This window comes from Erpetoichthys calabaricus, chromosome 2, assembly GCF_900747795.2.
Source record: "Erpetoichthys calabaricus chromosome 2, fErpCal1.3, whole genome shotgun sequence".
Taxonomy (NCBI): Eukaryota; Metazoa; Chordata; class Cladistia; order Polypteriformes; family Polypteridae; genus Erpetoichthys; species Erpetoichthys calabaricus.
Genome location: NC_041395.2, coordinates 101987630 through 102013706, shown reverse-complemented (window position 1 = coordinate 102013706; position 26077 = coordinate 101987630). Strand labels below are relative to the sequence as shown.

At 35.3% G+C, this 26077-nt stretch overlaps 1 protein-coding gene across 1 annotated transcript in view; it reads right to left on the bottom strand.

The window, feature by feature from the left end:
- Positions 1–26077, bottom strand: part of luzp2 (leucine zipper protein 2) — a 709194-nt gene that overhangs the window by 2930 nt on the left and 680187 nt on the right. The window contains exons 10-11 of the mRNA XM_028794214.2: positions 24786–24890; positions 4901–4972 (exon numbers count right to left, since the gene is read on the bottom strand). Coding sequence (XP_028650047.1) covers positions 4901–4972; positions 24786–24890 — 177 coding nt within the window. The remainder of the gene's footprint in view (positions 1–4900; positions 4973–24785; positions 24891–26077) is intronic.

Below are 26077 nucleotides of genomic sequence, written 5' to 3'. Positions count from 1 at the left end.
ATAGTTCGATTTGAAAGAACGTTATTAGATAGCGATAGAAAATGCCATTTGAGTGCAGATGGAAGGACAAACCAAATTAAAAATATGCATCTTCAGATTTATCCGTGTTAGTGTGGATTAGATCTAAGAGGAAACTGAAACTCATTAAATGAGAAATATGAAAGTTAGAAGACAGATTAGTTAACTCACCTCCAATTAGTTCTCTAATTGTGTTTTGTATTAAGAAGTGACTTTTTTATTTTCTGTCATCCCTCACATAGGAATCTGTTCCTCTTAAAAGTAAGTTTTTCTGAATTCTTTTCAGTCTAGACTTTTCTCCCTCCTAACTGGATAAGACATTATTTTCTTTTTATCTTTAATGTTGAATTGTTCCTTGTTCTCAGTGTGATAGTTGTTTCCCACTAAAAAGTTTGTTTTTCCCTGGAATATTTCCATACCTTACAGAATACAGCTATATTCAAAGAATCTTTCCCCAAACCTCCCCCAACCGTAGTACTTTTAACAGGGCAAAGATCTGACAAAAAGACCCCACTCCATATTCTTATGTATGAAACATTATGTTGACACATGTATTATATCAGCAATCACCAGTGCCATGAGTATGTTAGCAAACTAAAGAACAAGGAAAAAACATATTTTAAATAACAAAAACAAAGAATATGCCAAAGCACGCCTCTATCTCAACATATTATAGTTATAATGGTGACAGTGTCTCCAACTTTATATTAGAGAACAGATGTACAGTTTTGGGGCCTTCAGGTGTGCACTGTTCCTATTTAGTTATTTAAAATTACACTATTATGATAATGTATATATATAGGAAGAAGGGCCATTATGGTAGTTTGGAAACAATGAAACAGATGAGATTAGAAGACCAACTGCTGAATATTGGGCTAAACTATAACAGACAACAGCAGTGGTTCTTAAACTTTTTTTCCCACAACCCAGTTTTGATTATTACTTTTCCTTGCAACCCGCAACTGCCGCTTTAAAAGTGGTGGGAGTTAAAGTTCCCCTTTCTCTATTTTTTTCCTTTTAGAGAATTGCAGCCGATCATAGTCCCGTCCCTTTGGACAACTGCAACCACATATCATCTGTGGGGGGTTTGTTTCAGCCATGCATGTGGAAACTCATGGTGGGGCTTTACACAAACTGCTTGTGACCCTTTCTTATTCGCTTCATTTTTAATTGTCGACTCAGATGGACCCAATTAGAGATGTTTAAGAAACACTGGACAAGAGCATTGTTGCTGAGTTGTTTTGCTGCAAGCTCTTTATTAAAAAATGAAACTCAAAATAAGGTTAATTTTGTATTTTTATTCCTTTTTATTTTTCTGTATTGAACTGGAATAACTGGAATAACAGCCCCTCACTTCTTATTTGAATTTTATTAAATCTAGAATTGTATGCTAGAAAAGGCAAAAAGAAATATTAAAGAATTGTGAATTTTAGTTCTATGATTCCTGTGCATTCTCAGTTTTAATTTTTGATATGGCCATTTATCTAATAGTTTAACGACTGACTGTTTAATGTTCCTGATTTCATGGTCTGAATTTCTAAACCTAAGCCATTTGGCTTTCCACCCTCAATTACTGTTTTGTGTTGAAAGTTGTGTGTCACCCCATGCTCCCTACACCTGCAGGTATATTTTCAAGCTCTTAAAGTATTCTCTATGTAAATTGCATCCAGTTCCTCAAAAGGTTAGAGTGAGACTATAATGGTCTTCATATAATGGATGTAAATGTGGATTTTCCAGCTGAATGCTTCAGAAAGCTCTACTCTTGGTATGCAGCAATAAAGTAACAGAACACTAAATGCAATGTGTACTTTAGAATAACAGTTTAAAGGTATTAAATAGATGGGTGTTTTTCAATCGTATTTTAAAATATGGTTAGTAGCTGCCTTAAGTACGAAATCCTCACACTGTTCCATTTTTATATCTCAATCCTTAAAGCAATAAACCATGTTGTGTAAAAAGAATTAATTCCAGCTCTTTTCAGTCTGTTCCTTACATGCAGGGCTGCAGCTGCAGGGCATTTCCCTAGCTGCTCTAACCTGGCAGTCACGTTAACGTTATCAGTGTAGATTAATAATTGTGTCCTATGGAAGTATATTATCACCATATTAAATTGTCTGTGACAAGTTAAGAACTTGTGTCTGAGGCATTATCTAGAAAATGTACAGCCAATCACAGAAAATAATTGACACTGTAAATTAACTAATCTTTTAAACGTTCAGTAATGTTACTGAGCCTTACTTCATCTCAACACATCAAGTAAAACTGCATGCAATTACATTTTATTGCAATAACCCTGTTTAATGATATACTCTTAAATGCAAAACTTAGTTAAAGGTGATGAGTTGGAATGTGAAGAAATAATTGAAAATTCCATTTGATGGTTGAGTAATAAAAATGCATCCACAGAACAAAATGAATTAATATGCTTGATTGTTATTTTATTGTATTGGAATTCCTCTTGTGAAACCTTACTGTTATGGAATTACTTTTATTTTTATATTGTTACTTCAAGCTTGAAAAGTTGATGAAAAAAGTTTTTTCTTTCAATCTTATGTTTTGCCAGTGTAAATTATTATTATTATGTACAGCTACCATTATTAGATAGATTACTATGCCGTGCCAGATCATCAAATGTTCTTGGGTAAAAACCCAATAACCAAACCAGTTGCTACCCAGCCCCAATTTGCTGCAAATGTAACTTTAAAATAGTTGTAGGATTACATTTTTCTAGTGAAACCTGAAAACAAACAGATACATGGATATGTAAGAACATGGGAAATTTCACATGGCCTTGTAGTATAAATAACAGAAAAAAAAGACTATAGAGGTTTTATTTCTGTAGTGTGTCAGGGCAGGGCATGGCCTTTAGTCCCTGGGTGCATTTTAGAAGTAAATGTTGATTCAGTTGTCCATTTTATAAGGGCACAAAGGTTGGGAATGAAAAAAACATTTTATATAGTACCTCCGTAGTGAACACTATTGTACAGTGCTTAGTCAGTTTTTGTCCAGTTGAAGTACAGGGTCATGGCACAAGACAAGAGTTATCTAAAGCCTAATTCATTTACTATCATCAATAAGATGCAAAATACATTTGGTCACACAAATGTACTGTACACTATTGAAATTTATACATGATTAGCAGCTGAATACTTTTTGAAATAAAAGATGCAGTTAAAACACAAATATTGTATTTTGCAAATGCATGTTGTAAAGGACTAAAGAAGAAGAAGAATTATTAAAACATATATATTGTCAAGCACCTGCAACTACAGAATGCAGGAGAGTTTGAAAATAAGGACTGACTTACTTTCTTTACTGAAATGCTCTTTATGCTCTATAATTGAATATTCATCACTCAAAAGTAAAAAAATATAATAATTAGAATAATCATGAATATGGTACCAGCTTGCCTTATGTGCCTTAATCTTCAACTTTTGTTTTTATCACACAGACCACAGGGACATCTCCTTGTGGACTTTATTACAAGCATATTCCCATCTCAAAGTTTTGCCACCATCCTAGTACTTGCAGATTGTTTTTTTGAAACCAGTGCATTTTGTGACATTAATAAACTCTGCTGAAGAATTTGCTAAACTATTCACTACAAAAACATTCCTGCTGCATGCCTTTTCAATATCTGTATGGTCATATACCTCAATTTGTCATTCTTGGCAGAGCTTTTGTTTTGAGTTAGACTTTTAATTTAATCCTAGTTTAATGTCAAGATACCATCCAATGACAAATGAGAAAATAGAAAGAGTAATTCAAAATTGGAAAACTATGTTATGTATGATATTGATGATTTTCAAAGATATCCTCAAATCGAAGACCACTGTAATTTCACATTTTATGGCTAAATAAAATAAATTTCAAATAATGTTGTGATATACAAAGTCGGTTACTGAAGTAATACTAAATTAATAGCACCACATGTCTGCTAGATGGCAGTAACAGATCAATAGTGAGCTTTATAAGAACTGCCCAGAAAAAATGGCACTCCTGTTTATTTACATACGATGTATCTTACTTTATATCTTATTCTATATAAGGCTGGATTTTTGCCTGTCTGTCTGTTCGGGCATCACGCGATAACCAATTGTGAATGCCCATTTAGTTGACCAGTTAGTTACTGAGAATTATTATACTGTATTGAAAAAGAACAAGATTTGTACGTTTCCTGCTCAATAACTCTTTACTATGATATTTTGATCATATCAAAAATCAGTTATCTCTTTTTTGAATACTCATTATATGACAAACAAACAGATCACATTTCATTTTGCTCAGAGCAAATAATAAGCAAGCAAATGCCCCCCTTTGTGATGAGATTCATGCTTTGAGGTGGAATAACAAAAGTATTATAAGAAAGTAGGAGTGAGAGGGGTTTGGACACTTAATGTTGATATGCCAGGAGTGTTACCCAGTGACAAGAAGGGCATGTGTGCCACTCAACTCTCATTTGTCTCTATGGGATCAAATAGTACATTATGACTGTGGTACCTTCAATATAATCACTGAACTATTAACAAAATTATTACTCTTGCTTCAAATGTCCTCTATGTCTGTAAATCGTATACTTAATTTCATAATAAGTTTTTGTAAGTACTTAATAAACTCAGAAGCACTACATGCTAAATAATACTACAGAAAAATACATCTTGCTGCCATGATGAGAAAGTCATAAGTGCAAGGTCTGCTTTTTATTTATTTTAAGCATGCAATGTACTGTACATTTTATCATTCTTTTTTGGGTGGAGCCAGCTAGGACAGCTAGTATAAACTAGTATGAGCTGTGCAATGTTGACTAGCACATGGCCTCAGATTTAACATTTTTACCCTTTCACAGAAATGGAGATGGATGTTTTGGGTTGACCAACTTTACCTCGACATCAGTCTGATTCTTTGCTTCCAATGTTGCTGTTGCCATTTGTTTCTCTGAACAAAGGTTATCGTCCTAAATAAGGAAAAAAAAATACAAAGATCATTAACTTTTTATTAAAGTGTTTATACTGTATATATGTACAGTAATCCCTCCTCCATCGCGGGGGTTGCGTTCCAGAGCCACCCGCGAAATAAGAAAATCCGCGAAGTAGAAACCATATGTTTATATGGTTATTTTTATATTGTCATGCTTGGGTCACAGATTTGCGCAGAAACACAGGAGGTTGTAGAGAGACAGGAACGTTATTCAAACACTGCAAACAAACATTTGTCTCTTTTTCAAAAGTTTAAACTGTGCTCCATGACAAGACAGAGATGACAGTTCAGTCTCACAATTAAAAGAATGCAAACATATCTTCCTCTTCAAAGGAGCAAACAAATCAATAGGGCTGTTTGGCTTTTAAGTATGCGAAGCACCGCGGCACAAAGCTGTTGAAGGCGGCAGCTCACACCCCCTCCGTCAGGAGCAGAGAGAGAGAGAGAGACAGTTAAAAAAATCAATACGTGCCCTTTGAGCTTTTAAGTATGCGAAGCACCGTGCAGCATACTTAAAAGCTGCACACAGAAGGTAGCAACGTGAAGATATTCTTTCAGCATTTTTAGAAGAGCGTCCGTATCGTCTAGGTGTGCGAACAGCCCCCCTGCTCAATCCCCCTACGTCAGGATCAGAAAAAGTCAGCGCGAGAGAGAGAGAGAAAAGTAAGCTGGGTAGCTTCTCAGCCATCTGCCAATAGCGTCCCTTGTATGAAATCAACTGGGCAAACCAACTGAGGAAGCATGTACCAGAAATTAAAAGACCCATTGTCCGCAGAAATCCGCGAAGCAGCGAAAAATCCGCGATATATATTTAAATATGCTTACATATAAAATCCGCGATGGAGTGAAGCCGCGAAAGGCGAAGCGCGATATAGCGAGGGATCACTGTGTATATATATATATATATATATATATATATATATCTATCCATCCATCCATTTTCCAACCCGCTGAATCCGAACACAGGGTCACGGGGGTCTGCTGGAGCCAATCCCAGCCAACACAGGGCACAAGGCAGGGAACCAATCCCGGGCAGGGTGCCAACCCACCGCAGGACACACACAAACACACCCACACACCAAGCACACACTAGGGCCAATTTAGAATCACCAATCCACCTAACCTGCATGTCTTTGGACTGTGGGAGGAAACCGGAGCGCCCGGAGGAAACCCACGCAGACACGGGGAGAACATGCAAACTCCACGCAGGGTGGACCCGGGAAGCGAACCCGGGTCCCCTAACTGCGAGGCAGCAGCGCTACCACTGCGCCACCGTGCCGCCCTATATATATATATACAGTAATCCCTTGCTATATCGTGCTTCGCCTTTCGCAGCTTCACTCCATCGCGGATTTTATATGTAAGCATATTTAAATATATATCGCGGATTTTTCGCTGCTTCGCGGGTTTCTGAGGACAATGGGTCTTTTAATTTCTGGTACATGCTTCCTCAGTTGGTTTGCCCAGTTGATTTCATACAAGGGACGCTATTGGCAGATGGCTGAGAAGCTACCCAACTTACTTTTCTTTCTCTCTCTCTTGTGCTGACTATCTGTGATCCTGACGTAGGGGGTGTAAGCAGGGGGGCTGTTCGCACACCTAGACGATACGGACGCTCGTCTAAAAATGCTGAAAGATTATCTTCATGTTGCTACCTTCTGTGTGCAGCTTTTAAGTATGCTGCACGGTGCTTCGCATACTTAAAAGCTCAAAGGGCACGTATTGATTTTTTTAACTGTCTCTCTCTCTCTTTCTCTCTGCTCCTGACGGAGGGGGTGTGAGCTGCCGCCTTCAACAGCTTTGTGCCGCGGTGCTTCGCATACTTACAAGCCAAACAGCCCTATTGATTTGTTTGCTCCTTTGAAGAGGAAGATATGTTTGCATTCTTTTAATTGTGAGACTGAACTGTCATCTCTGTCTTGTCATGGAGCACAGTTTAAACTTTTGAAAAAGAGACACATGTTTGTTTGCAGTGTTTGAATAACGTTCCTGTCTCTCTACAACCTCCTGTGTTTCTGCACAAATCTGTGACCCAAGCATGACAATATAAAAATAACCATATAAACATATGGTTTCTACTTCGCGGATTTACTTATTTCGCGGGTGGCTCTGGAACGCAACCCCCGCGATGGAGGAGGGATTACTGTATATATATATATATATATATATATATATATATATCTATACATATTAATAAAAGGCAAAGCCCTCACTGACTCACTGACTGACTGACTGACTCACTCACTCACTCATCACTAATTCTCGAACTTCCCGTGTAGGTGGAAGGCTGAAATTTGGCAGGCTCATTCCTTACAACTTACTTACAAAAGTTAGGCAGGTTTCATTTCGAAATTCTACGCGTAATGGTCATAACTGGAACCTGTTTTTTGTCCATATACTCTAATGGAGGAGGCGGAGTCACGTATCGCATCATCACGCCACCTACGTAATCACGTGAACTAAAAACAAGGAAGAGATTTACAGAACGAGTCAAACGCGGGAACGAAGGTAAATGACGTTAATTTTTGAGTGTCTTTTAATACTGTGTAAGCATACATATTAACACTTGTGCAATTAAATGTGTGCATTTACGGGGTGATTTCTCAGGCTTAAAAGCTCGCCTTTTACTAAAAAGGTAAATGCAAACTGTTTTCATTCTGAAGGGCACAAACCACATTAGATTTCAGACGTTAACCGCGCAAAAATGTCGGTACACCAGATAAATAAGCACAACATATTATCAGTTGTATTGTATGCTTACAATACATATAGAAATGTGTTAATCGTTAACTAATATTATGGGATGGTGTTTTTCGACTCGTGCCTTGATTTAAACGATTGCATTTCTTGGTGGGTTTGCGTAGCTTATTGTCAATATCTTTACACCTCTTTTTAAGACTTAATTTAAAAAGGTTAACTTTTCTTCTTAATTAAAATTTAAAAGCAATACTTCACCGCTGCGAAGCCCCTCTAGCGCTGACGTCCGAGGTTCGATTACCGTAAGCGAGTGCAGTGAGTGTGTACGCCTGATGAGCCAAGAATAAGGGGGAAAGACGTGTCGCGTACTCTTTGCATTATTTGACAGTAAACTATTTTCAATCATTCTATGATCTGCTTCTCACAACTGAAGGCACCGTGGCTGATGTTACCTCACTTGCTGGCCAACCATAAGCGCTACCTGGTAGGTAACCAGCCACTCACTTCACTCCCTTACGGGAATCGAACCTTGGTCGTCAGCGCTACAGGCAAAGCCCCTAAAATTGCGCCACGGCATGTGGTTCGTTTATTTGACAACATGTAGATCGGGGTAATTACATTCACGGCATTCGTAGTCTGATTCACAATCTGATTGTATGGGTGGTTACCTACCAGGTAATGCTTATAGTTGGCCAGCAAGTCAGGTCGAAGTGATCACTCGAGTGAAGGCAGCTTCACAAAAAAACAGATCCTTAACAAACTTATTACTATATTTTCCCTCAATTTAAAAAGGTTTTCTTTTCTTCTTAATAAAAATTTAAAAGCGGTACTTCGCCGGTGCGAAGCGCGTGGATTTGACCGACTGACACATACAGACATATTCATGAGTGCAGGTACTTCAGAAAGAAAGCACCGTGTAAACCTAAAGTTTAAATTAAGTTCATAGACCTACAAAAGGTTGCCATTCATTTGAGGCAAGATTGCTTTTCTCATGTACAACTATACGTTGCATTCTCAAGAGTGTGCTTGCACAGCTTCGGATATATATATATATATATATATATATATATATATATATATGTATGTCTATATATAAATATGTAAGCTTATAAGTACTGCCTTACTTCTCTTTAAGAAAGGAAGATGTAATGATACTTGATTTAAACGATTCCATGTCTTCCAGGGTTTGCTTAGCTTATTGTCAATATCTTTACACCTTTTTTTAAGACTTATTGACTGAAACGGGCTTTCACAAAAAAAGTTAGGGCTTTGCTACAGGATACACCCTCCACAAGTTAAGCAAGTAAAAATAAAATATATATTTCTGTTTTATTTAAACCTTTTAAGTTCGTATGCATAGCCCCATTTGGCTGTTTTATTTTTTTTTTCTTTCTTCAGTAATATTTAATCTCCTTAAAGAAAAAGAACATATCCATTTTACTTTTTTTGTATCTCTTTAGTAATATTTTAGTGTAAAAGGATAACCAGTATTTAAACCTTTTATGTTACTTTATAAATTTATTTTACACAATGTTGAAAAATTAATAAGAAAGCTACATATTTTGGCAGCTGCTGCTTTAATTTTCAATGAAATGAAAAAACCTCTCCAAGAGAAAACGTCAATGAAGAAGAAACAGTTTGCACTATCTAAAAATAAGAAACCCTCATTTATAAAAGTTTGCTGCAGATGACTTAACTGAAAATAAATGAATAGTTCCTATGTGTATAATACATATTTATCTATTTTACTTATGCCTTTATTCCAGCAACTTGCAACATCTGAGGTACAATTTGTTACATTACTTTTGTTTTTTGCAGCACAGGCAGGTGAAGTGACTTCCTCAGGGTCACACAGTGGTGTCAGTACCACGATTTGAACTGACAAGCTCCGGGTTTACTGAAATATTACTGAAGAAAGAAAAAAAACGAAAACGGGCAAATAGGGCTATGCATACAGATGTCTATCCATCCATTATCCAACCCGCTATATCCTAAATACAGGAGCCAATAAGTAGATATGTATATATAGAGTATATATATATATATATATATATATATATATATATATATATATATATATATATATATGTGAATGTATGTATGTATATATGTATGTCTATATTTGTATCTATATATATATATATGTAGATATGTAAATTTGTATATGTGTATATATATATATATATGTATATGTGGATGTGTATATATGTAGATATGTATATATATGTATATATGTTTATGTATATATATGGTTACATAACCTCTTTAACACACTACTTCTCCGCTGCGAAGCGCGGGTATTTTGCTATATATATATATATATATATATATGACAGCAACACTCATAACAATGACAACACAATTACATATATATATATATGTAGATATGTATATATATATATGTGTCAATCTATCTATGTATGTATGTCTAGAGATATATATATATATATATATATATATATATATATACAGTATATATATATATATATGTGTGTGTGTGTGTGTGTAGATATGTACTGTATATATATGTGTATATATATGTAGATGTGTATATATGTAGATATGTAAATATTTATGTATATATATGTGTCTGTGTATATATATATATATATATTTTGCTAGTATATATATATATATCAAATTCAGCAAAAAGAATTTGAAGTATGTGCATGTTTCTAAAAGTCCTATGTTAATGAAGACCATTTAAACATATAGTGAATTTAAGCTTTCTGAAATAGTGTGGAGTATCACAGCAGTTAATGCTGCTCTCAGGAACATGGAACTGAATCTTGGATATGCTAGACTTTCTCCCACACCACAAAAACATGTTACATAAAATACGATCACATTCTGAAACCCACTTCATCCAATTAAGGGTCATAGGGGTTGTGTCCAACCTGCCTGCAGTGGGCATAAGAGAGGAAACAAGGCCCAAGAAATGTTTTGTTAGGTTAATTAGTGAGTCTAATCTGGTCTGGTATAAAAGGTTCATGGGAAATAATGAATTGATGAATGGAGGACAAAGTGAATCTATTAGTCCTGTTGTGGCACAAACACACAATAACATGGGGGCTCATATAAAGTAAAGGATCATACAGTATTAATATTGAATGTGAAAGATTATTTGTCAAAAGCCTGGGTAAAGATTATGCTTTTATCTGTTGCCTTACAAGTGCAGAATAAATGCAAAGTGTTACCCATTGGAGTTCATCCATTTGTCCTTTAATTTAAATTTTTTATAAACACTAGGTTTTCATAGTTATCCAAATATGAATGTGTCACACACGTGTTCTTGGGGAACAACCTAAAGGTTTGCATGAGTGTAATTTACTGTCGAGACATGAGGGGGCACTGTTTAATAGCGTTCTCTCTTCTCCTTTCCTTCCTTCCCTACCTCTCCAAATGTGACGTCTCTTCTGCGTTCAAATGACCTGGATCCGCCTCTTCCTTCCAGAATCCATCATAAGAGGAAACAATGCCATCTTGGGCAGACTGAATGATTTTCAAAGACATCTCAACATTGCGCTATATAACCTTTTGTGTAATTTAAATATATGAAATTTGCTTCCAGGTGTCCCAGACCCTTTAATTTTGCTCTTGTCTCTATACAAATGATACCCATCACACTGCATAAAATAAAAAAACTGATTATCTTGCTGACAATGGTTTCAAGAGCTTTCAAATTGTACGCTGTCAGAAGAAATAGCATGACTTACAGTATACATCTGAAAAGGTCTCTAAATAAATTGAAATGCTGTATAACAGACGTTTTACATCAGAATCCAAAAAAATCTGGAATTTCATTGGTTCTCTTCTCCTGCATTTGCATATTGTTTTGCTTTTCATTTTGTGTGAAAATACACGTTATTATTGACTTTATTATGTGACTTACTGAGAAGGCAGTATCTCATACCACTAAGAAACCTTGCAGTAAGTTATAGAAAAGGCTTGCCACATTCAAATTCCTAAAACCTTTATTTTAAGCATTAACCACAGATTTTAGGTGTTTTAGCTCTGTATGTACCATACATTAAATTGTACAATTAAGGTCCAGAATGAAGCTTAGCTTCAATAGTTTAAACCTGTGAAGGAAAAGTCGAGTGAAATTTTTGGAGGATTAAACCAGAACATTACTAAACATTAAAAAAATTCTGAAACTCATCTGGCTTCCCCTGACTTAGCAAATGTCAGTGTTCATGATTCTGTAATCAGAAAGACACTGGGCAAAAATGGCCTTCATTGGGGAATAGCAAGGTGGAAACCACTGCTTGCCATGAAGAGCATAAATGATTATGTCCTTTACCAGGAGAAGGCACCTTGGTATATCCATTGCTTTTTGGAAAAATATTCTACGGTTAGATGAAACAAAATGAGAACTTTCTGGATGACATAGGTTCTATTATTTATGTTTCCCATAAAGCAAACATCACATTCCACAGTAAGAGCCAGGGGCTGGCAAATGGTATGCAGCAATAAGGTGATTGCCTCAGGTGACATTTTGTTAAGGGTGTCATTTTTGTTTACTTTTTTTTTACCATTATGAATTAACAATACAAAAAAGGTTAAGCAAGATCCTTAAGAATTATATACACATCCAGTGTCTTATTTATATATTACCTTTAAAAAATTATATGAAATATTTTCATTTAAAAATTTCACATAAAGCAGATTACAGTACAACACCTCAGCATACTGTGAACATCCAGGAATCAAAAGGTGCATGCACTTATCAAAGTATCAGTACATAGTACTGGCATTCGTTTTCCTTATTTTTACATATAACCATAGGTGCTGTCCTGATGGAGGGTCAGGCAATCCTGGAGCAATGCTAGAAAAAAGTTATGATGGTAAAAATAACTTGAAACATCCATACTCCTCCAAAGGTTATGCAAAAAGAAAATTGCACCTAGGGGATTAATGCAGTGTACCACATACCAAAATACCGGCTGCTTTTGACTGTACAGTCTACTAAGACTGCATTTCGACTACAGTTAGAAGCATCTCAGTTCAGTTTTGCATGTGATTTAAATCCTATATGAACATATATCTATATCTATTCTGAATCTGCAAAATTAATAAAAATGAATAAATCATATTGATGAAATTTAATAAACAAACATGAATCTAGCTACATGATTATTTCAAAATTCTTTACTGAACAGGACTTCTGCTATTGTGCACAGACCAATTTGCAATAGTTTAAAGATTCCATCAATTGAATCATTGTTGCTGAATCTGTCTGTGAGACTCTCTCAAAAAAAAAACAAACACATGGTTGAGACGCGACATTGCAGAAAAAATGTTGCAATGCAGATGCATTGGGCATCTTGCTTTCTTTTTTTTTTTTTTTACTTTTGTGTAAAAAGATAAAGTGTGAAAAAAGAGTGAAAAATAAGTTATCTTTGAATGGCAGTATAAACAAACCTCACCTACAGTGTTGATTTTGTTGAAAAAAAAAAACTAAGATGAAAAATACTGGACAACGACATTTTTTCTGTGACATAAACGGAATAAAAACTAAATAACAATGTGCCCTTAACGAGATGAATGATTTTAAAATCTTTGTTGTCAAAAACTAAATAAAATGAAAATGTTACAGACAGACAACTGGACATGTTCTACCCGTGTCTGCGTGGGTTTCCTCCGGGTGCTCCGGTTTCCTCCCACAGTCCAAAGACATGCAGGTTAGGTCTAAATTGACCCTAGTGTTTGTGAGCAACCTGCAGTGGGCTGGCGCCCTGCCTGGGGTTTGTTTCCTGCCTTGCGCCCTGTGTTGGCTGGGATTGGATCCAACAGACCCCCGTGACCCTGTAGCGGGTTGGATAATGGATGGATGGATGGATGCAATACCTTCATCCAGTTAATACTAGAGCTTCAGTTTTTCTAGCTAGGGAGGATTTTTTACAGAGCCAGGAGCAGGAGTGAATGTGAAGACTATCCTCATCAAGTAATTGATGGTGGGGAACTATAGAGGACAGAATTTGGGGAGTTTAAATGCCCATTTGTGAGATGTTTATGCTTTGAATTAAATTAGTCTTTAGTAATGCATTCAAAGTCTACAGTTGTAGTTGATCATTTAATTTTACTTTACCACATCTACAGTATGTCTCTTATGCTGCACCAGGGGGATACAATCACATGGAAGTGGTTATGAATGAAACTGATTAATTCCTAGTAGAATTTCAGTTCAAACTCCTAAGCTCCTCCAACACTTCTACAGACACACTTTATCTGAAATGCTTCATCAGTTCTGGGTTATATTTGTGGTCACAGTTCTTTGTTTTGATAAGTGAACATTGTAATCATTATGCACTGTGGTGTGATTTTGTTTTGGAATTCTTGTTTTATACACTTTATCGTTATCATGGATCTTGGTTTTGAATGATGCTTTTTTTATTATACTATTAGTTTGTTTGAATCAGTTTTATTGTTGTTATTGTTTATTTTTGTATAAATTTGAATGCATTTTTACATTGTTTAGGCATGGAAATTTACATGTAGTGTAGTTTATAATAATCTTGCCTATTGCTGGAGGACTAATGCTATTACTTCTCCACTATAAATATGGTGCCACTTAACTTTCTGGTATGCCTTGGTGATTTGAAAAATACTCAAAGCAAAGTTCTTTAGTGTAGCTGGCAAAAAAAATCATAAAGTTTAATTAGGTCTGTTTTCTGTTTTTAAAACTCTTTTGCTTTTGACTTCCAGTTCAGTTTTTTTTTCTTTTCCTTTTGATGATCAAGTGTCACTTTTTTGGATTTGACCCTTACATGTTTACTGACCATGAACCTGCCTGAGTCTTTCTTGTCATAAATACCCAAGATGCTAACACTATGTCCATTACAACCTTAGAGTTCTGAATTTATTCTGTCTAGGTGGTTTGAGATGTCAGTCAAAAAAACCAGACTGATAATCCTCTATTTATTTTCCATGTTTGACTTATCTGTACACACCTTCCTTCAATGAAGCTTTAATTCTTGGAAAAGGTTCAGAATATGTTTGAGTGCTCTGCTGCAAAACAACCATCACATCATCATGCGTCACCCAATATAAAATCCATAAATCGGCCTTCGGCTAGCACTGCCACGGGAGCAATGATATATGTTAGTGCACCCACGGCAATGTTGAAATACTTGTAAGATGAAAGAAAATGGCATCTCCAAAATCTGTGGCCCAGGCAGGCAGGTGCTTGAAGACATCATTCATTGTTTCAGGTATAATTTGGACTTTCTTGAATGATACAGATATCTGTGATGAGCAATTCTAGCTCATATTAAGGAAGATGTAGTTTATTTCAAATCAACCATGGTCCCATTGCTGTCCCATGTCACACACGTGCGCATAGGTGGAAGCTGAATGGACCAACTGAAGGTAATTCCACGCCAGGCCAAGGGGTGGCGGGGTGCACTAAAGATTTCTCTGTTGTCTCTGCAGACCAAGCACAGAAAATTCTGCCTGATGCAACCTAGAAGACACCACTTCTGGTTCCAGCCCAAAAGACCGACGTGACTTCCAGTTCTGGACCCCGAGACTGACATCACTTCCAGTGACATCATTTCTGACTCTGGCCCACAATGACATCACTTCCGGCTCCCTGCCTTAAATAACAGACCACTTCCTTCTCTGCTCAGTTCAGTCTTGAACTCCGTTCTGTGCACATCAGTGTGATTTATACTCTTTCGCAGCCTGGGACAATATACAGGTGGCTGCCCCAAACCTTTTTTGTGTGTATTGAGGCTGGTTATTTCACACTCAGAATGTACAGATGTATTTTTTGCCATCAGCTGGTTCCACGTTTAAGATATTTCTTGTAGAAGTTATAAATTATATTGTGGGAAAGGGTATGAACATTAACTTTTTTTTTTTTTTTTTGTAACATCTCTAAATGGAATAAAATAGGAAAGAAATCAAAGACGATTGTATTTGAAACAGTTTTTCAAAAGATTAAAATATATTATTAGTATGCATATTTTTCAAAATCTCTATATCAAGTGTAGTTCATTTATTTCGTATATATATTGCATAGTTTATGAAAGCTGAAAATATATGATAATCATGTAATGAGGCAACTGAGAGTGATACTGGTACCATATTCCAAGATAGCATTGGACCACTGGATTTCTATGTCTAACAAATGCTGCAGCCTTGTGCATTTACATCATTCTCTCTTAACAATTGTTGTATGGTTATTAGGACAGGCTACTACTTCACATAAATAAGAGAAAAAAATGTTCTAATAACAGTGTATGTCCAGCTCCCTCTAAACTAAAAGTGTGTCTCTCATGTCACCCATTTATTGGAAAAAAAAAGATTTTTAATCCAAACCTCTCCGAAAGTGAGTTGGCAAGATAAACTCAAGGAAAAATAATGCAGATTTCACATAAGTACAGAACTAGGGGGAAACGACAGAGCTCAATATACTGATTCATTTATTGGGAGCAATAGCAGTGTCAGATGGAAAGACATATGCAGTTCTCTTTACAGCAGGATTAGAGATAAAACATTAAACAAATACAGTGTCTGATTCTCAGTGACAGCACTGCTTTTTTAAAACGTGTGGTAAATAACAGATAGCAATATTACTACATGCACCAAGTACATGAATATATAAATTAGAAACTTAAAATACAGCAGAGCATCGCAGTATCTTTGGACTATGATATTCATGTACTGATTCAAGATGAATATAAAAAAGAGACAAATAGCTCTGACATAAAATGATCCAATCTAAGCTGAGAGTAAGACATTTCATCAAGGACAGTCTATTTAGAACTTCACAGAGAGGGCTGTAGTGTATGAGCCTGTTATTAAAGCTGAAAATACTACATATGTTAAATAATGAACACAGAGGGTAAAGTAAAAAAAGCCTGACAATAATGTAAACCATATCCCATGTCTGCCCCATCACTAGCTTTCATCCTAAATTAGTACTTAATGGGAGATTCTGTAGTCCTGTCTCAGACAATGGCCACCACCATGATCAAAACACCATGTGTTGGAAATCTTTATTATAATAGGCCATTGCATCCCTCCAATACACTTCCAGAATTTACAGTGTGTGTAAATGCTTTGAAACTATTCAGATGGTTTGTGATTGCCCACAGCCCTGTCAAGACAAATTATTATTAAGCATATTCTCAGTTTAGCATATGGCTTTATCCAAGGTAACTGATAAAAACAAATCACAATATGTTTATATCAAATTATTTTGTCTGTCTCCTGCATGTGTATATAAGTTATAGGTTTTCCATATGTAGGGTGCTACATAAAATAAGCACAATGCACAATATTCACAATGCACCATTTGTTGTCTATAAATGTTGTTTCTCATTCATTTAGAAGTTTAATACTGAGATACAGTATGTGGTCAGAGACATTCTTTATGTGCAGTAAACTTTTCCAGGACTGAACCATTTGACAGATGAGCCATTTTAAATGAAATGTGAGAAATCTGATTAGAAGAAAGTCTTAAAAAAACAGGGGTTTTGACACCAGAAAGTGTGGTAGAGCTGGTCCAGACACAAGGTGATAGGTGGATTTGAGACAAACAGCATCGAACAAAGCAGGTCAAAAAAGAAAAAGAAGCACAATATAGCATTATGAGTTTGGTACCTGAAAAGTTTGTAAATAAGACCAGGAAAAGCATACTGCAAGCTAAAAATGTGTACAAGATATCATATGTACAGTGTGCTTCACTATCAGAAAAACATATTGAAATCCGGATAAATATGCACATTCTCCATAAGTTCTTAAGTAGTCAACTCCAAGTTGGCCCAGTTAAAGGACAGGTGGGTGTTTTCATGAGCGTTCCCTGCAGTGGACTGGCACTCCATCCAAGGTTGGCTGATTAAGTGGGTTTCATAAATAGATGAAATATGTCATTCATTTTAATGAATTCTGATATTTAATAGCAACACTGTATCCAGCAGGAGACGCATATCTTACATCAATACACATACAATTTTTTTCAGGCACATTCATAGGATTTGAAAACCTGCATGCCTCCTAGTGATGAAAGCATCGCACATTTAAAAGATGAAAAACTAACTGCAGCATCTGTTGGGACTAACATCTCTAACCATTTCAAATCAAATTACATAAAACTGGATCTATTGTGGTTTGTGCTTCCCATCCATTTGAGAATAAAAGCTTCACTTCCACACCAATACATTTTAGCGTAGAAGCATATTGCTTTTTCAACATTATTAATGTTAAGAATAGTAATTTTAAAGTAAATATAATTTGTTTTTTTTATCCTGTCACTTTTATCATTTGACATTCAACAACAAAAACAAAACATAACTGTGTCACCGTCTCGTTCAGCTTGTTTTGTCACAGTAAAAATCTGCCAGTCAGTCCTCTGGCTGAGGTAACCATAACACCTATGGCATGTGTAGCATACACAATTCATTGTGTCTATTTTCATTTCTGCAAAGATTAAATAATCACTTTCCTGACTACTGCTGGTGCTTCAGAGCCCGCAGTATGAAAAATAAAATGTTTTTTCACAGTTTAATAAAGGAATGACTATGAACGTCCTTCTGTACAGACAAAATAATTTTGTGTTTTTTTGCATTATTATTATTATTATTAATAACCACATGCCTAAAACTACCTTCCATAATAAATTCTCTGTGCTTGCTTCCCTCAAAGGAGCTGTCAATTCTGACACTTAATTAGAACCCCGAGGCATTTCATTCCCCAAGTGCTTAGTTTAGCAAGACAGTAATAATTGATGTGACATACCATCTACTGCAAGAAACAGATTCAGAATTCACCACAGCATAAATTCCACTTTTTCTAGTTTTCAGGAAATTTAACTTTTTGCATGCTGAACCTGGAAACTGCATGACTAAAATGACAAAAAAGTAATGAAAAGCCTCATAACTGTGATATTCTTTGTTAGCTTGTAATTAGCACATGGCGTCAAGCCAAATAACTTAGTATGCAAAAACAGGCATAAGCCAAAGGAAACAAGTTACTTTTCTTTAATGTAACAAATTTTTGTTAAAGCACTCATGACTAACCTCTTGTTGGACAGGGGGTCTTTGATGAACACTGAGAATCAAACCATCCGTGAACAACTGATAACAGCTAGAGACATATGTTAAATAAAAGATGGGATCTAAGCTACTGGAAGATATACAAGAATAGTTTTATGAGCAAACGTGGCAATCTGAATGGGTGTGAACACGTGTACATAAATAAAAGAAAATGTAAGTGAAGCTCATCAACAGGTACAAAATCAAACCCCAAAAACAAAAGATACATGTGTTACTACTCAATAAGAGATAGCTGACGAAGTCTTAAACGGGAAGCAAAATGCCAAAGTAGCCTTAGGTGCCTGACAAGCAAAGGCATGCAAGAAGACTTGTGCAAATTTATGCAAACTATTTTAACAAATTAATAGTAGCTCATAAATAATATTTTAACTTTGGGTGAGTTACACTTGGAGAGACAGAAATCATTAAAGAAAAGTAAAATTATCAGATTAAGGTAAGGTTAAAAATAATTCACGGTCTGTAATTATTGATGAACTTTGTTCGGCTGAATGGCTTGTTCTGGCCAAAGTTGCTCTAATGTCCTAATAATTTAGTAGTGCAGTCTGAAATATGAGTTCACAGTATTTTGATTAATATCATCTATAGGGAGTGCTACTGGGTCCATGGCCTCACTTACAAAAATAATCATATAAACACATCTGGTTTTAAATCCCTGGAGTCTGATCTTATGTGAAAATTGACACATAAACTGGGATGTATAAAACCATTGATGTGAAAATGGTGTTATATTTATAAAAACTGAAATGAAAAAACTTGATTTCTGAAATTGGTATAAAAAATAAATAATTCTCCTGTTTTAGTTCCTTCCCCTAAGGGGAAACTTACATGTTTGTGGACAATTCAATCACCCTGCCTTTGGGCAGGTGAGGGGATTAAAGGGTACACAACCAGAGAGGTATGCGTCCCTAAATTCCCAAAGTTAAATTACTCTAACCCTGCATGCGCTGTCTTTTATAGACGCCTAATATTTGTAGATTGTACATAATTTTAATGTAACTAAAAAAAAAATGTTTTGGAGGATGCCTTCGGGCCAGAGGAAATGTGTGTCAATATTTAATGATCCTGGCACTGGAAATCTGTGTGATATGTTACCTATGATAATCAGAGAGAGCGTCTGTGATGTTTATGTGTTGAAAGCCTGAAACAAATTAACTTTATTACACTGACCCACTGCATGCTGGATCACTGTGCATCCCAAATGCAAAAGAATACAACCAGGTAAGTTTATTGTAACATACTTGTGTATATCACAGTATAGGCAATTAATTCAGCTTATTTTTGAATAGCACTCTTCACTAAGTACAGGCTAAGAGCACTTGCGCTTAATTATAACTACTAATAATTACACCATACATTAATATGCAATACTTTAAAAAGCCAATTAAGTTAAACACACTGAAAAACTGAATACATTTCAGCATAAACATATCAGGATACTATAAAGTTAATTAACATTACAATTAAGATATGACCAGTTGACAACTCTAGTCCTGGAGGGCCGCAGTGGCTGCAGGTTTTCATTCTAACCATCTTCTTAATTAATTTGCTGCGAATTAACTTTTTTTGCCTTAATTTGAATTAACTTGATTCAGGCCCCTTAGTTGTTTCTTTTTCCTTATTTAGTAGCCAAACAGTATCGAGACAGAAAATGAGCATCCACATGACCAGCTCACCTGTGCCCATTACACAATATCTGAAAATAAAGAAAGGTGAAGGTCTCAGTAAGGCTGATCTCTCAGGTCACCAAAACATTTTGACGGTGTTCTTAGAAAAAATAGAAAATCAACAGTTTTAGGAATGTCTGCTGTGGCAGAATGAGAGCAACAACAAGCTGTGGAATTAAATAACGGGTTTACTTAACACCAAGAATCAGCTTCTCGTTAAGAAACTGGTTGGAGTGAAATTGGTTGGAGTTTGAAGCTCCAATTTTGCTGTTCATCTTTTGGCTTGTTTCACGTGTCATTTCTGTTTGGCTGCCATTTAATGAAGAAAAGGATCAGTTCAGAGGACTGAATGCTTAAAAACAGGGCTATTAAAATAAAGGGAAAAGAAGTGAATTAGCAGTGAAAACTGATCACTGATTAGGGGAAGGGTTAGAATGAAAACCTGCAGCCACTGCGGCCCTCCAGGCCCGAAGTTCGACACCCCTGCTCTAGGGGGTCCACAGTCAGTTAAAATAAACAAAGATTTTAAAAATTTATTTATACATTGTTTGTTTTCTCTCTATCCTTTAAAGGATTACTCCATACAAAAATTATATTTTTTATATGTTACTTAACCCATGTAGTTTGAAGTGGTGGCCAGAAAAAAATTTTAATCTCATAAAGAATTGTCACGTAATTTGTGTCATTTATCTGTTCATACACTCAAATTGTTGTATTTATTTTTTGCAAAAATATTCATACTTACTTCTGGACAAGTCAGAGTACAATATTAACAGGAAAGATGCATTCCCATAATACAGTGATTTTTTGAGTGGAGCATTCCTCTTTTGTGGCTCTCCAGGCAATGTCGTTATTTAGCCTTCATCTTAAAGGTGAACAGTCACAGTTTTGTATATTTTGAAAGCAAAAATTACTCTTTTATTTAGGATCTTTGAAAAAAATTGTAGGGTATATCAAGGCAGACATTTTTTAATATTCATTTCCAGAAAATTATTCAGTAATCTTTGACCTGAAAGTTTGGACATTTTTGGCATTTGACTCTTTTTAAATTTTATTATTGTATCACTAATTATTGGCTTCCTTGGTCTTTCCTGTTTGTTTTCTCCAGTTTAATTTCTTTTTTTTATTTGTATTTTTAAAAATCTTTATTTTTGTTCTCTTTGAAATTTTAAAAATTCTAAATTTTGTAATTAGACTTTTATTTCTCCGTAGTGTTTACTGAGGTTGTTATTGGTTTTCATTAATTTTTAGCATTTTATCTTTTACTATCCAGTTTAAAAATATTTGCAGTCTCTTGCCTATATGCACTTTCAGCACCTTTCCTCAGTATCTGCATGTGTCTGAAACTCTCTTCACCACCACTCCTCCTCCCGAGTGCGTTACAGTAAAGCCTGCTTCTCAAATTCTTGTCATTTCTTTTCAAGGGGTCTTTCTCACCTCCTGTCCACTTTTATATTTGCTGTCTTTGAGCTTGACTGGAAGGTGAATCTCTGCATGCCTTCCATGCCTTTTGTTCTCATTGTGTGTCTCACACTCACACTTCTTGTTTTGTCTCATCACCAAATCCAACCTGACCAATCATACCAAAGTCAGATTGACCAATCATATTGCTCAGAGGGACTGGAGACACACAGACTTTAGTATTTTTTTTATATAATAGAAGATTTTAATGTGTGAAACCATATTGTATTATTTTTCTGTGGGTGTGGTCATGTTGTTTATTGTTGTCATCCTATAAGTTGTTGCATGGTATGCACCACACAGGTTCTGAAATGTCATACCGTTAAGATTGTGGCAGACAGCCTTTGATATTCTAGCTTTGTGATAATTAAAAGAGAAAGAGAAAATCTACTGGGGACTAATGTTTACAGATTATCTTTCGGATCTTTGCTTTGAGATTTGTTTACTTTCATTCTTGCTGCAGGTTTTGGTTGGTAGATTTTTGTGTTTCTAGGTAATGTTACATCACGAGAAGTGACTATATCCTAACATGCACATTTCTTATATTTGGAAGAAAACAGAAATGGACTATAGGAAATAAATCCATAAAGACAGGGATCAACTCGTAGAATAGACCCAAAGTTCCAACATCTGAAAAGTAGCCATTCTGTTGAAGTTTTGTGGAATATGTGCATATTTTAAGGTCCATGAAATAAAGTCTGCTAGTGTATATTGCATTACGTGTTTAACAGAATCACTGTTAATTTAACCAAAGTTGGATAAACAAAGATTTGAGTGAATGCTGTATATCGGTAAGAAACATTATAGTACATTGAGACAAATATAAACAATAATAATCTTATGCTGTTCTTAAATGAGGATGATTGCAATGAGAAAAGTAGTACGATGCATGCACAGTGATCACTGTAGCTTTGTCTCGGTTAGTTTTTTTTTATTTTTGTAATTCTCTTTCCACATCCCAAAGTCAAGGCTGCTGGCACCATAGGAATAAGTCTGGGTATGTAATTGGGGGTTTCTATGATGACTGCTTCCTCCATTGTGAGCATGGCTGACACCTTATTACCCCAAACAGCACATAAAAATATGGATTCCTGGTTGTAGATTTAGTTGTTTCTTGCTGTCATAAACTTTCCTATATTTTAATTTTACCAGTTTTTTTTAGCACTTTCATACATTATTTATTAAAAAGAAACAATTTAAAGACTCAATCTTTCCTTTGCCTTAGGGCTAGATGACCTGTAAAATGGTTATTCTTTAGTAACAAGGTTAAAATGTTTGTCATTTTAGGTAGAATACCTTGAGCTGTCAGAAAATGGAGAACAGTAACATTCAATTATTTGAAAAATGAATGTGCCTCATATTACATAGGTGAACATAACTAAATCTTTAAATTTCATTCATTTTTCACTATACAGGACATCTTTTTGAAACAGATCATACAGTATACTCTTCATTTACACTATGTAGTAAAATAGACTGCCATTTACTTCTATTAAGAAATAGGATCTCTGCTTTGACTCCAAAGGAATCATTCAGTAGTGTGGAGTAGTTTCTCTAAATCTCATGCCTGACAAGAGCAGCAAGCAACTATACATGATATACTTTACTATATAACAAAGGAAGGGTATGTGCTGTAACTGTAAGTGAAACAAAAGCTAAACTGCAAGGAAACACATTTCTGAGCTCATATCAGATTTTCTTTGTGAAACACAGGAATGATGCATAAAGTCTTCTACAAACGAAGGAAGATTACTGCTTATTACTTTAGTGGCTTTGCTTATATAATAAACTCTACCATCTTCTGTAAACACAAGGTCAGGTTTCTTCCCATAAAATTGAACATTTGTAAAAGAAATCAAATTTTATAGCCAGTATTTTAGCAGTGGAGAATGCGTTGCATTTTTAAATTGAAAGTGTGATAAACTGTCAACAGTAGATGTTTTATTTAGGCTTACAAATTATACTTTAGTAGGGACTTTTTTAACTTAAAGTAATTCATGACAAGCTTGTGTTACAGATTTATTTTAATTTGCTTGTTCAGCTTAAATTAGACTAGTGCGAAAGACATGTTAGACATGCAGTTTAATTAAAAGGTTATGAAGATCTTGACCGATAGCATTTTTTAAATGTCAGAAGTAGGAAGTGAAATTAGTTAGTTCATGGACTACAAAGAAACATGGGAAGGTGCCAGTGGCAAATACTGTAAATGACCTGCTGAGATGTGAAACAATCCAAGCAGTACAACTACTACAGGCACTGCACTCTGAATAAATATTAATTTGGTTTCCTTCAGTAATATGGTTCTAAGCAAAGTAAGAAGCAGCCTATTTTTTTGACACTGAAATAAAATTAACATTAACCAATTTTTAAATATTTTATGAATGACATTATAGTGAATTAGACACAGAATAAAGCCTGTAATGAATGCTTGTACAATACATTTATGTTTCATATAAAATCAATATCAACACCCCTACCCTATCCCGTTTGGGGAAATATGGGAGCTAAAAGCTTAACATTCTTTAGTCCCAATTATATACAGACCAGTTTGTCTTAACACATCATTAGTGCATTCCTTCCTCACAGACAGACTTTAGTCTTTACTAATGTTAAATAAAATAGGAGGTCATTTTTTTATTGAGGTATGGTGGATTAGGGTTCTTTCAACTGAGTATTACAAGCCAGTGAGCAGGCAGTGTAGTGTAAGATATCAGAATCGATTTTTCACAGAGTTGCCCCATCTGGTGTTATACAATTTAATGATATCAGAGGCTTTGTATTAATTGTGAATCTAAAGCATTCAGACAAACAACATTTTTCCCAAATATGATTTGTATGTAGGGCATACCCAAAACATATGTCCTAACAAGGCATTAGGAGGGTCTATTAAGAGGCTCACACTTACACTTTGTGAATTGCAGTCCTTGCCTTTCATATTGTTCCTTTTCACAGATTCATTGTTTGTGATCTCTCTGTTTGTGCCAGTGTTCTTCAAAGACTGAGAAACACCCTGTAGAGTAGATATTAAAATGCATCAATCCATGACAATAAAGGTCAGATTGTAAGATTCAACACAAAATCAAATACACCAGAATTTGTTATAACAAAACTCTGATAGTCAACTGAGAAGGAAGTGTACAGTTTTAGTTAGCACATTCAAGAAAATTAAATCTATTTAATCAGCTTCTATACAGCTATAAACCTCCCGTACTACTGAGGTATAATACATGACACACATTATGATGCTTGGCACTTGCCAGTGTTGAAATGGCTATATCATCTCAATTTTATAATTTTTTTTGTTTCTGTTTCAGTTGCCTTGAGGGTTGTGTATGTCATATGTACATTTAAAGCTGCATGAGCTATACCAGTACACTGCAGAATGCTCTCACCATCCTTTTTTAGAATGTAGCATAACTTTTTCAGGGTGGTACTTTATGGTGGGGCATTGTTTGGCACTTTTATAAAAGTACCAGTTTTGTATTAATGAGTGTTTACCACCTGTGTGGAGTTTGCACAGTGTCTCTAGGGTTTCTTTTAGCTTTCTCGATAGATGTGTGTGCAAGGTAAACTCATAGTTCTAAATTGGCCCTATATATTCTGTAATGGTTTGGTGCCATGGTCGTTTCCTTCTTTGAAGAATAGACACCAGCTACCCATGCCACTGAACTGGAGAAGAGGGTTCGAAAATTGATGGATGGATAACTTAACCTTAACAACATCAAAGAGCAGAAAGAATCCCTCATCTACTGTAAGACTACTACCTAAGAAAAGCATATGAAAGCAGAATTCTTTTTTATTAGGTTTAGCTTGTGTTTGCATCTGTTAGCAAGAAACAATTATTAATCGATCACTGTCAATCATAAAGACATAGTCCAGTTAAAAAATCTTCTATTGTAAGTTTATAAAAGATACTGAAAGTAAACCAGACCATTTTTATGTCCACAAAATAGTATAAAGAAGTTTAAGGTTTAATTTAAAACATAGTATAATGGGTTATCTTAAAAGCTGCAGATTATTAAAATTGATAAACTTAAGGATTGTAATAAATTGTAAAGATATATGAAATGACTTACCTAAAAAAAAAGAAAGAAAATCATGAGGTACATTTTTTGAATATTCCTTGTAAAATCTTCAATTTGTTACATTGTGAGATTTGTGAACTCTTTTAGGAGCTAACCCTCCAAAAGGGGCGGC